At 36.5% G+C, this 13,827-nt stretch overlaps 1 protein-coding gene across 1 annotated transcript in view; it reads right to left on the bottom strand.

The window, feature by feature from the left end:
* Window positions 1-6,122: 6,122 nt before the first annotated feature.
* USP32 (ubiquitin specific peptidase 32) overlaps window positions 6,123-13,827 on the bottom strand; it is a gene marked incomplete at its 5' end in the record, with an annotated part of 44,142 nt that continues 36,437 nt past the window's right edge. Inside the window, 8 exons of the mRNA XM_029086433.1 lie at window positions 6,123-7,496; window positions 8,016-8,108; window positions 8,471-8,904; window positions 9,334-9,625; window positions 10,220-10,411; window positions 11,044-11,164; window positions 12,046-12,132; window positions 12,760-12,944. Of these exons, the coding sequence (XP_028942266.1) occupies window positions 7,323-7,496; window positions 8,016-8,108; window positions 8,471-8,904; window positions 9,334-9,625; window positions 10,220-10,411; window positions 11,044-11,164; window positions 12,046-12,132; window positions 12,760-12,944 (1,578 nt within the window). The remainder of the gene's footprint in view (window positions 7,497-8,015; window positions 8,109-8,470; window positions 8,905-9,333; window positions 9,626-10,219; window positions 10,412-11,043; window positions 11,165-12,045; window positions 12,133-12,759; window positions 12,945-13,827) is intronic.

The following is a 13,827-nucleotide window of genomic DNA, read 5'->3' as shown; positions in this document are numbered from 1 at the left end:
AGGAGCCTACGGGGTGGTCATCAGGCTGGAAACAAGCAGAAGGATGGCAGCTTCCAGTCCATCCAAAGGAAGCACTTAACTCTTAGAGATCTGTCTGGAATGATCCTAAACATGACTGAAAGTTGGATTTTGCCATTGTTTTCCCGTGCTAACAATTAACAGAGAGCCCCTGCTGGATGTGCTTTCTTACAAATGGATTTCTTTTCATACTTGCTTATTTATCTTTTTTTTTAGTCTTAAAATGAGTATCCATAGATGCTTTTTTTGTCTCTGCACTTCTCACAGACTCGAGCACACACAGGAAAGCAGCCTGGGTTGGTTTTATCCCTGATGTCTGTTCCGGGGGCATCACCACCATGCCAGATGCAAATGCTGCCAGCAATTAAAACACAACAATTAACTGGAGTTTTAACAAATTAATAGACATTTTCCTTGAGATTTTCAGTCCTGAAGTCCCTTTTCATGAAATCTAAACAAAAGACTAAACTTGATTTTTTAGTATCTTTCAACTATGCCTTTAGATGAACAATAACATGAGCCTACAACCCTGTGTCCCGCTCAGTTCTCTTTCCTCAGAGCCTACTGGTTTTGTTTGCCAGGAAAACTAAGAAAGTCTGTCTCAATGATAAACATTAATTAATCCCTAAATAACAGGAATCTTGAGTTTGTGAGCTAGTGAGACTAGTAAAGTGAGTAGTCATCAGTGAGACTGTTTCTACATTCTACAGATTTCCTAGAACTTTGCAGAATCTCAGAAAATTTTGATTTATATTAAATCCAGAAGCATCCTTAATGTATTTTCTAGTTTGTGGCTGATTTTGCAGAAGGGACCTTATCAAACATTGCTTTTAATTTTCACAAACAGGAAATCTTTTACACATGAACAAGGAAGTTGGAGGCTTGTCTCAAACAAAAGGCACAATCTTCCAAGCTTCTGTCAGGTTTTTATTTTCCTGAAACGATAAATCAGCAAGCATGGATGACCACATTCTACTAACTTCTTACTTCAATCTACTGCACCTAAGGGAAAAAGCATTACAAAAGCTGCAATTAATATATACACTGATCCTCCAGGCCCTCAGCCAACCGGGGCAGCTGGGCCCGCAGTCCCTGCACTTTCTCAGGACACTTAACAGCCCTGATCAGTAGATAATGGATAATTCTATGATACAGAGAAAAGCAGTGACACAATCTTCTGTGCCAACCACAGGGAGTGCAGGGAACAGAAGGATATGCTCCGGCCATAACCAGCAACTCCAGAAGAGATGCAAACAATAGAATGAAAATGAAAAATAATTTTGGAGTTGGGTGTTTGAGGGGAAGTGACAGTGGTCAACTCCTTTTGGTAGCAGGGCATCAGCAGGAGTTGGTGCATCCATGCTTCCCATCACACTGGGGAAAAGAGATTATTGCACAAGGTCCCTTCCCTGCTGCATCTTTCCCCCTCCCTCCCAGGAGAAAGACCAAAAGCCATCTAACTGAAGACTTTGCTCAAGGTTTGAAGGAAGGCTACCCAACTCCCTTCAAGTGTAGGCCACATATTTTTAGCACTTCAGACACACATACAGGTACGTGGGCAAAATTCCAGCACAGCTCATTTCATAATTGCTCCTACCTGACAAAACGGGCTCTGCTAATTTCAGACAGTCCTCATCTAAGACTTGCACAGTTTTGATCTGGGAAGTAAAAGGCATTAAACAGCAGAAAACAGCTGCAGTTCTTTGGCAGCGACATGACCCCTTCATATATTTAATGGCTCTTGGTACACTTCTGCATCAATAAAAGCTTCACTACTGAAAACAGCACGTATGAACACCTTTGGTAATTAGAATTTTTAATTTTTTCAATTTGTACTTTCAATATCTAAAAGCCTTAATAGGGGAAATTCACAATAGGAGGAAGTATAGATAAAACTAAATTTTCAACATTGAAAATGCACAAATGACTCAAATGACACTGTGGAATTATCACACTTGTGAAGAATGACCACTGTGAATGCTCTGAAAATTTATCACTAGGCAGTGAAGACAACTGCATTGAACCAGTGTCATCATTTAATGCCACACAAATGCTTCAATTGCAGCTGATAAATTATAGCAAGAGACAGTTTAATTTCCAGAGACATCAGCTTCTCTGGCATCATCCTTGGTGATACTGATGCATGCTAATCCTTGGTTAAATATCCATTTAGTATCTTCAAGAGCCATAAAATAAGAACAATAGTTCATTTCCAGTGACACAATCACACTGGTTTTGGAAACATTTAAAAAACAAACAACTCCAAGCAATATGTGACTCCTGATAGACCAGCTCACTGTGGACTTTGGTCCAGTTGCCAACTCAACCAGATTTACTTCCTTTTTGGAAAAAAAGCATGATTATAATTGTAGTCTCATATAGTCAGTGTCTGCTCAGAGGAAATGTCTCAACACCACATACAATCAAGAAGAAAATACGTCAGCAAACACTCATAGATGTAGAAGCAGCAGCAGGAACATTATCAGTACACCAAGACTGTACAAAATGTACCTTCAGATCCTTGTTTCAAAGGCACTGCTTCTGAGAGCAGAACCTTCATGTACATAAGGTATCATTTCACTTACTGTTGAAATGGATTGCTTTCTGACAGTAAGTGTCATTACTATTAACAGCAGTACTGAACAAGGGATTCAACTGAGAAAATATCAAACTTACCTTTTGTAAGCAACAAAAGAGTTTCAGATGAAAATACAGTTCAGGTACAGTCTGCTTAGCAGGTACTGGAGGTAGGGTTTCCTTCTTTTCAGAAATTCCATGAACCAATAACTGGATTCACCTTCTGAAGTTTTATGCTTACTTCTAAATTGCAATCCATTTGCACATGTCCAAGTAATAGCACGATCAATTTTGACTTCTTGCTCCTGTACGTTTCTCTGAGTTGTTACCCCTCCAGTGACTAAGTGAAAGATTTTTGCCTTCGACTTTCCACTTTGTTAGCCTTAAGTCTTTTATCAGCTAAAACCTAGCAGTAGGATACCTCCAAAATAAGACTGGCATACATTAAAATAATGTCAACAAACATATGCATCGTGAATGGAAAATATTCAAGAAATCTCATATTCAACTGAGTAAAAAGCCCAAATATTTTCTCAAATATTCTGTCTTCCTTTCCTTTTAAAATCTTGGTTATGATCTGACACACACAGGGAATGCTTCTTCTAGCAGCAACATATCAAATGAGCCAGATTGCCAGTAGAATTTACCTTGCAAAACTCAGTTTGTATCCTGTGCAAATTTTTCCCATGGACTTTTTGCCATTAGCATTAGCCTCACAGTTATCTGGATCCATTATGAGGGGTATCTTCCTAAAAAGCCATTCTTAGTCTCTATTTATATGAAACTCCATCTTATTTCTGCAGGTAGTACCAGAAAGTGGGATTCAGGATGGCTTCAAGTTTTTTTCCCTGCTTAAAGAAACTGCTTGGAAAACAAAGTAATCGAGTGGTGCATTTGCCATGACTTGAAAAGAAAAATAAAATGTAACTGAACACATGACCCTCTGTAGTGACCACAGCCACGATACAGGGAACTGTTACAATACCTGAACCGAGGTGTTAGATGGAGCAGACAACCTCCTTTTTTCCAGCTCCAATTATTCTGTGATTTTACAGACAACTGGTTACAAAACAACACCAGAGGAAACGATGACTGCCTGTGCCACAGTGTGTGACTCTTCCTCTAGCTACAGGAAAGAATTTCCTTTCCTGGTGAACGTAGCAGTTTCATTCTCCACCTACACAAACTGCTACCTGGAGACAACCAGGCATCTACACTGAAGCAGGACAGACACTTTATTTCTTGGCCTGTTCCTATGAACTATATTTAACTTTTAACTTGCATCTTTTAACTTTTAACTTTTGCTTCTGTATCTGTTGTATGAATCACATCTTGAGAGCTGTTTTTACCTCATGAAAACAGATATTCTGCTTGACCTAAAATGCCTATTGATCAATTATACAAGCACAATTAAATGCTTACATGCAGAATTACTAAGGGCCATTTACTTCAGATTCTATTGTGACATGAAAAATTTTACCTTCAGAAATTGTTCCTCCTGGTCAGGCAAAACCCTGTGCTAATAAGCAATATGCAGATAATTCCCAACTGCAGATAAACTTTTATTTTCTCATTGTAACAGGTTTAAAATTAAGGGTTTTTTGTGAGAGCACATTATGAAACGCAAATTCGGGCTCCTGCTGGCAGAGCGGACAAGGCAGCGCTGCCGCCGCGTGGCTGCAAGTGCTCTTTGCACCTTTGCTCCAGCTGAAAGCAGAAATCCAGCACACACCATTACAAGATTTGTCTCATAACTTCCTAACAAACCCACCAATCACAGAAATCTTCGCATGATTTTCTTATAGTCCCATTCTTTCTGGAACATTTTGAAGCAAACCCTTTTGTTTACTTTTCCATTAAACTCAAAAGAAGCTTTACTTACCACAGCACGAGAAACTGGAATAAAATTATTACAGGTCACATTTTAATTGTCCAAGTACACATACAAAAATTAAGCAATTAAATATTTCAAAAGATCTTTCAAAATAGTTCCTTTTTTTTCTCACTTCAATAACCTGAAGAAGATTCTCAAGGGTAGGTAAGAAAGGATCTCATGTGCAGTCACTGTACTTCTAACTCATCACCGATCTCACTTCAAATCTGTCAAAATTACACCACAGAAAAATGTGAGAAACAAGGAATTAAAGTGGTTCAGTGCACTAGTTCCTCAGGCTTATTTGTAAGAAGCAAAGATCTCACTCTCACTCTCTCTCATGTATACAGGCACACATTTTAAACAATTAAATGGACCGATTCTAAAAAAATGAACAGAATGTTTTCAAGAGGAAAACTAAAATTACTTAAAAACAAAACTTAAAGGAGCTGAAATATCTTGGTACTTACAACTAAGTGCTGTGCTGGACAAACTGCAAAGAACTACTGTCTACTTACTCACACGTTTCAATTTTTTCGACTGACAAATCCATTTAAGCTTAATGACAACAGCAGAGAAACTGCAAATCAGGAAAACAGCTATTAAAAATTATCTGACAAGAAGGGACACTTCATCTGCATCCACAGTATTTAATTTGTTTGAATAATATAGTTACAGATAAACAGGTTCACTCCATATACAATTACCGATACCTTTGTTTTAATACAGTTCATATTCCAGTACATCAACACTATTTTATTTACAAGGTATTTATGTACATTAACATCTTTCTAAAGTCAGTGCATTGTCAATAAGTTTTATACAATAATTTACAAAGTGAACGTAGTTAATAGTTAACTTAATAAATTTACTACTAATTCATGAATTAATTTAATTTAAAAAATTAATTACAACCAATGTAACAAACACAGAAGATCAAATAACATTAGTAGATTGTGCTACCTGCTTAAATAAAACATTTTAAAGTAAATCAGTTGAAAAATCTTTCATTTTTCATGGAGTTTGCGTAGGGAGGAGTAGACAAATGGGTATTGAAAAAGCTTCTAACCTAGAAATTCACGAGTCATGTTTGCTTTTCTTCAGTCTCAATGTTTAGACCACTTTAAAGATAAAAGAGTATATAGGATAGGGAGCAACACTTCACAAGTAAGACAATACTTATTTTGTAACCCATCTGCTGTCCTCAAAGAGGCACAACCTCCAACAAAAGCAGGGAGGTTTTTGCCTGAGTAAAGACAGCAAGATCAGTTGATGTAATTCCTTAAATGGATTAAAACTCAGATCTTTCTCGAAATTCTAAACTTAACTGGTAGGTTTGGCATTCTTATAAAACACATTAAAATTAATCCAAACATCTATTTCAGAGATCAACCGTGTAAGTGTCAATTTTGTTAGTGAAGATACAAAATCTGAGGAATTTGGAGGATGACAAGACAAAATTAGTAAGGTCCTTAGACTCAGCTGAAGAACAAAAGGCTGGAAGAGTGAAACTTTTCTCTTATTTCCGATATGCAAACAATTTAACACTGAAAATGTTTAAAGAAATGCCTACTCAGAAAATAACCTTTTTTCCAGTCTCCGCTAAGACTCAGTCATGCTTTCCTTCATGCAATAAGCCCGTTGACTTAAAAGAGCATGTTGCAAGGGCATGGAAAGCAATTCTGGTTTAATTGCAAGTATATGCGTAACCTGTTGCGCAAAATAAAATTTGAAAAGGCAACCAAATTTTCAAAAAAAAACAAAAAACAAAACTCCATTAAACTATGAAACCAATAAAAAAACAAACCCCACCATCCATGAATGCTACGATAGCTACCTGACAGCCACAGCTTCATATCTGCTTGAAATACACAGTGGATAATTCACAGCCATTCACTCCAGAGCCCTTACAACAACAAAAACAATCCATGTTTTTAAATTTAATTATTTTTAAAAGTGCAAATTTAAAAGCAACACCAGTCATGAAACATAAGCTCAAGCATCTTTCCTTCCAAAAGCTGGGAACTTTTTGTGCAATGTGCACATTTTAAGACACCATGCGTGTAATCACAACTACTCTCTTCAACCTGAAGTTTCTTCTTGAGGCATCTCAAAAATTTGAGATGGCACTCTTCAGGCAGAAAAGCCATTCCTGAAACATGTTGATCTGCACAGCCAACACATGGAGAAAACACGATTATAATAAACCATTCAAGTGTAGAAAGTAATCTCTTCTCAAATTATGATTTGGTTGTGCTCCCAACATACAGAAAGAAAGCAACTGACACACACTAGTGGTGGCAAAACTGGAAACATCTCCTACTCTTTATGTTTATTCTTTATATTTGTGCACTTCTCATTCTCTTGCTTTCCCTGTTTTGCCAATAAAATGCAATAAAACTGCAGGAAAAAGGAGGTAGCAATATCATGTTGTCCAAAGACAACACTACAATTTTTTTTCCCCATTATCTTAAACCTAAAGAGAGCCTTAGGGATTTGTTAGAACAGTTGGTAAACTCTACACTACTTTGTTTAGCTCTTACTTGGACTATTTAATTTAGCTCTTATTTGGTCCTAGTCGGCTTTTCTCAAACCATTTTGCTTAAAGGCCAATGGCAGTCTCAGCCTGATGTCTAACATCAGAAATGTTTAGAGCATGTAGTGAGATAACAGAACAAAACAATACTATCTTTATATTAACTGTTATTTAATTTAGGGTTTTCTTTTTGTGCTTTCAGACCACAGGGGACAATAACTACACTTAGGTTACCTGTTTCAGTGACATTTTCGCCCAATATAAGTGTCAGGATGTTATCCCTCACATTCTCAAAACAGTCCACGGAAGATCATCTCCTTACTGTAAAACACAGTACTTCTTATAATCTGACTCAAAATCTTCATCCATGCTGCTTGTGTCTGCCATTTTTTTGCCATCAATCTTTGGCAGAAATTGTGCATAGTCTACCCCCTGCTGCTCATAGAAAAGGATGTAGGCAGAGTCGGTGTCGATTTCATCAGGATGCAATTCCTGCAAAAGCAAAAAACGTGGTCTGAAATATGCAATGGGACAATTGTGTTACTGTCACTGAACTTAAAATTGCTCTAGAAACAGTATTTTTAACTGGTTGTTTGCAACAAGAAGAATCTTATTTTCTGTCTGTCTTATTATAGCTATCTGGCTCCATTATTTACTTGAAAAGTATGACAAATTTTACAGTGATAAATGCAAACACTTAGAAATGTCAGAACTTAATTATTCAGTAATTGAATATAAAACTGCTAGCATAATGAAAAAATATTCTTGGAATTCTATTTTTAGTAATTTGTTCATCTTTGTACAAATAAGTATCTTTCCTTAACCATGGTAACAGCTGATGAACAGATGTTAAATTGGAAAAAAAAAATCTCTGGTATAATTTCAGTTAAAAATATTTACCCAGTGCAACTTCTGAAATGCTCATGATTTCAAAGAAGAGTTCTCACAAGATGTAAATTTTGTGGGCTTTAGGTAACCAAGACAAAAAATATTTGCTACAAAAATATTTACCTTACAGCTACTGTCATTGTAGCAGTACCACTTGTTGTTCGGGTTTTTGGCATAAGTGACATAATGACCCCCTCCCATAATTCCTGAATGGCACTGAAGAAAACGAAGAAGAAAATAAATTGTCTGGATCAAACATCAAAACTCAGAATTCACAGGATAAATGATTCACAAATTCATGATCTTTAGGTGAGTGACAATGGTTCATGACAATCTATACACCTGGAGATGATGAAGCGTACGCACTCAAGCAGAAAAAACATTATGCAGAGATACACTTTCCAGTTATACTCAGTTTTATGGTAAATATATTTTGGTGACAACGGCTCTGCTTTATTCTCCTTCTCAATGGCTCCCTACTTTTTGTAATGAAAACAACAAAGGAAATGCATTTAGCCAAAACAATACCACATAAAGATAGTTTACTTGCATTTAAAAAAAAAAAAAAAGTAACTTACCGAAATTGCATATAGATTGTAAATAGGGTTAACACATACTTCTTCTCTTTGGTCATCTGCAATATCATCCTCGCTGTGGTTATCAATTTGACCATTGATACTGCCATTACTATACGCATTCTGCTCACAGATGTATCCGTTGGCTAGAGTCATCTCATTGTCCTGAGCAGTATATAGTTCACTCTGGCTACCACCCAAAACCTGCCCTCTCGTAAGAGCATCACCTTGATCAGAAGTAAATCTCTGCTCCTGGTCAGTACCATTCTCTTTACTTGCATCCAAATTTTCTTTGCTACTGGACAGTTTGTTTTTACCCAGTTGTGGTAGCCGCAGACGCCCTTTACCTCTTCCTAAAGTCCTTGGGCTATTATTTGGGCTACTGTTTTTACTTGAAGGACAGCTGGTTCCACTTTTCCTCCCCAAAGACGGAGATGCTAGAACAGAAAACGTGGACACATAAACACATAGTCTAGACCTTTTTTGTTGTTGTTTTTTTGAATAACCAAACATTACAAAACACTGTTTCACTGCAACTAATGAGTAGTATATAAAAGTAAAACTCTCTTTACACACACACACACACACATCTATAAACTGAAATTTAAGTCTTTTATGCAGGAGCACATTCCTCACTCTTAACCCAGTCCACTTAAACAAGCAGAGGCAATATCTGTTGTCATTAACTTTTTTTTTTTAATAGTAAAGCTTCACTAAGCTTTCCAGTGCAAATAACAACAGAAACAAGTGTTTAAAAATAAATTTAGTGCTTTGACCAAAGAAACATTAAAATTTGTTCCTAATATAATATTTTTTTCCCCTCTGAATATCAATATTGACTGGAATTTTCCCTAATTATTACCTACCTTTTATATTATTCAAGACAGTAGTGTTAAGGGAGGATGGACTTCTGTTCAGTATATCTCCTTCTCCTGTTGTGTAAGTGATCTGCAGTTCTATTTTTCTAGACTCCCCTTGGACAGTACGTGGTTCAGGAAGGCTGTCAACTTGGAGCGTTAGCTGCTTTCTTTGAAAATGACTTGGATCCCTTTGTACCAAAAAGGCACTTGGGTCAAAATTTTCTCTGGGAAATTTAACAATTTTCTGAGATTTTATCCAGCGGCCATTTACAAACTGAAATCTTTTCAGGTGAATGATCTAAGAAGAAACACGTTAGAGAAAATTAAAGGAAGACAATTACACCACAGTGAGTAATTTCAGTGTTTAAAAATAATTTTTCCCAAAACTTAAATATTTTATTATATGCAAATATAATACAGTAACAATGCTGTAATGTGACAATTTGGATTTTGGGATCAAACTGATAAAATATGGAACTAATATTTTCATGGGGAAACGATGGAAAAGGTTGCTTCAATTCAGTGATCAGCACTACTTGTTTTGAATAACCTACCACATATGAAAAATGACAAATGCAGGTGTTACACAACTAGACAAAAGACTGTGTTACTGGAAAGATTGCCTAAGCGTGAATTCTATGTCAGAACAGATGACACTGAATGCAAAACACCACCAGTTCCTGCAATGTATCAGCTAAAATGACTCAAAAGGATTTGAGGGTTGTTTTATTTGCCTGCACTACAGGAACGTGTGAAGCAAACAAAGTCATTGCCCTTCCTGAGACGGTGAACAAAAGCAAATCTTCTTATTCAGAACAAGGAGACATACCTAGCAATTCAAATTTGTGACCAGTACTTTGTTGTTGTAGAGGAAAATTACACAAGATCATACCAAAATAGGGGGAAGTCTCCAGAGATCCAATTTTTTGGTGGCCAAACAATGGGTCTTGCATTTGGAACAGTAATACATCTCATCTTCCCCCAGTTCTTCCTCACTGGTGAAGGCTCTAAGACAACTATCCAGATTGATGGGCTCTGCTTGAGCTCGTCGACTTTGTTCAACACTTTCATGTTCTTCTACAATCTAAAGTGAGATAAAACTGTATCTGACTTGGAAACATATACAAACTGCTCAGAGGAAGGCTCTATTCACAGTATCATATGAAATTAGATGCACTAAATTGTAGCAGAAATTTTGTTTCAGTTATGAAGAGGTAGACATACAAATAATGCACTGTCCTTGTTCCTGGGTTCTGCTTACAAATTTATCAATAAAGCACAAGTTTATAGATTCAACTCACAAGTTTGAGCAGCTAATTAACTCAGCTGTAAGACTTACCTTTAGATAAGTTTTGTTGACTCAATGAGGAAACAGGTTTAATCACATGCATAACTGTTTATAGCACGAGTACACTTAGGAAAAATAACAAATTAGCATATTTTGTAATATATTGTGGAGGTTAGATCAAAAGCAACTCACAACACACAGAAAATACATCGTCGTTGTGTTTTAAAAGCTTCCCTTCCACATTATGGTCATGTAAGAGGTCGAACATTAAGACATTATTTTATCCAGAATATACTATTCAATGATTACTAACTTTAGTTTAACAGAAAATGGGAAAAAAGAAGCATCAATTGGAAAAAAAAAAAGCTTAAATGGGTGTTGCTTCAGAGCTATTAACAAACAACAAAGTGTTTGCGTTGAAATTTTACCCGTTCTTGAGACGTCTGGTAGCGCAGATGGAGTGCTGTTGGATCCCAGTCTACAGCAATGTAAGCATTCCCAACACAAGCTCTATCTTCTGTGCACTCAATTTTACAGCCACGGCAAAATCTAAATCAAAAAAGTTACATGTGGTAAGTAAACGGCCCAATAACTCAGTTTTAGTTACTTTGCACTCCAGTTCTGTTCCTTATATTATAACATATGCACCCCCAAAGTTTCAGGTCTTGCCTTCAGAGCAAAAAAGAGACATTTTTATAAACAGTGTTCAGCATCAGTTTGCTATTTCACTACAAAACCTTAACAGAGGTGAGAAATCAAAGCAGCTGGGTGAGCTCAGCCATCTACCTGTATATAATGCTGACCAAGTCTGCCTACAACACCTAAAAAACGACAATGTTTTGTCTCCACAAGTATTTTACAATATGATAGCTAAGGTACTTTTATCTAGCTGTAAGAAACTTTTTTAAAAATGAGTATATGGTCTGAATACTTTCCAGCAAGGGTCTCAAATTTTTGTTAGCATGTCTTTGTTTAGGGAAAATTCAAAGTGTGCTTCCAGGGTGAATTTCTTACTGTCCATTTTAGTTCTTACTCTTCAAATGGCACAGGAACTAGCCAGGGTAGATGATTTATGTCTAAAAGTTTGGTTTTCTCTGAAAATCCCACAAAACATTCAAATATGTACAGACATGTTCCTGCACGTATGCACACATGCCCCCAGAATATTGTAAAGGGTTAAGAGGTTTTTGATATTGTCACATCTGTCTCCTAATTTAAACTTTCTGTGTCAGCACAGCTTTCAGCTCTCCAAGTCATAAAAGCCATTCTAGAGTGAAAGTCTGCCATGATAGGGTTTTGGTTAAATTAGATTCTATATTCTTATTGTTTGATAATACTTCTGAAGTCTGAAATGTATCAAAACCACATTACCGTAAATTACATTTCTGCTGGAGTGATTCCCTTCCTTATATCTAGAAAGGACAAGTTACCTGTACCATGGACACCAAGCACAAGAATTTCCATCCTTCTGAACTACCCTTAGGGTGAATGGATACTGATAGCCCATGCTATCATCACTGAAACAGAAGAGAACGCAGCATGAAACGAGCACTCATTCAGACTGCCAATAAGCTTCATTCACTATGCTTGCTAGATTTACTTAAAAAAAACCCCAACAAAACAAAACAAAAAAAAACCCCCACACAAAAAACCTGCCCCTCAAAATTATACATTTTATTAGATCAAGCTATTAAACAAAACCTGCCTTGACATTGCCTAAATTTGTCAGATATAATGCATTATCAATCACGGGATGAGAATGAACCAACCAGTTCATGTAAAGCCAAGCCTGAAGTGCAGCTAGAAGGTATACTACATTTAACTGTATTAAAAAGGATTAAAGGTTACTTCTAATTATTGTAATTATTAAATTGCAGGATTCTAAAATGACTTCTTACAAAAATAACCCACTAAATGGAATCTGCAGGCAGAAAGCATTTGGTGTAAAAGTACACACAATTGTTCCTAAAGTTGTTGACATTTAAAGCTTAATTATACATTAAAAGGCATATGTTCATTCAACAGAGGTATTATGAGAAGTCAAAACTGATAAAGATGAAGAAGGAATCTATTTTTAAATCTTGTAAGCAAGTCTAAGCCACTGTATTATGTAACTTAAGCTGAAGACTGAGATGCCAACTCACCAGTCTTGTGCATGATTACTAGCTTCCTGAGGCGGGAGAGGGCTAGCAAGTCTGGAAACCTGAATCCACACTGCATCATAGAGGTCTTTTTTCCGTGTATGAACTGTACAAGGAACAATTAGTGGCATTCCAAAGAGACTAGGACGATTCTTCTGAGATGAAAGAAAATATAATTCTGTCCGCATCTGCATATGTGAAACAAAAGAATGACTCAGATACAAGTACGCATTAACTCACGTTACCGTAATTACTGGGATATTGAACTTGTTACTTATTTCAGGCTTTGGCAATTAAAATTAACCATCAATGCTATTAAAAGTACTCCATTTTCAGTCATTTTTTCCAGTATTAAATACTGTAAATTTCCACGATTCACTTGAAATTGCCTAAAAATGTTTTTGTATTTTATATAAGATTTAACATGTTGACTTAATGACAATGAGGTACAGCAAATGGCTACCACCTTGCGTAACATTTATACAATTAACCTTTTTCATTGATCAAAGATTTTTGACAATAACAAGTGTGAATTCCTGGGATAGTTTCCACAAACAACTTTTTAAGCTGTATGACTAGCTGCTTGTAACGGCTCAAAAGCATTATACCAATCACCTATGAGATTCTGCAAAATCTGTACCAAGATATTAGTGATAACAGTGGTTAGTGGCCACTACTTGAGAGAATAAAGCAAAAAAATTTCATAGAAACACACAGTAAAGAGAGAAGTTAAATGGCCTCCTGACCCACATCCACCAGGATCTAAACATCAACACTCTCTAAAGTCTGGACACAGCACACAGAACACACGGCTATTCCAGGTGTTCAGTCATCCAGCTTTGACATTCAGAGTTCAACTTAACTACAGATGCTTTTACAAAGAGTAGTTCGTGCTAACAGAACGACCCAGGAACGTACTATACTCTGTTTCTGTACAAGAAATAAGGCTTTTCCACATAATGGGAAAGAAATGCATTTCTAGTAGCTCCTCTAATTACAATTTTTTCTGCTCAAAGAATCCGGAACATTTAATCAGGGAGTTCCAGAATGCCCAAGTATGCATCTCAGCAT

Source organism: Antrostomus carolinensis, unplaced genomic scaffold (genome assembly GCF_000700745.2).
Source record: "Antrostomus carolinensis isolate BGI_N321 unplaced genomic scaffold, ASM70074v2 scaffold12220, whole genome shotgun sequence".
In the NCBI taxonomy this organism is placed as follows: Eukaryota; Metazoa; Chordata; class Aves; order Caprimulgiformes; family Caprimulgidae; genus Antrostomus; species Antrostomus carolinensis.
This window is presented reverse-complemented; position numbering and strand designations above follow the sequence as displayed.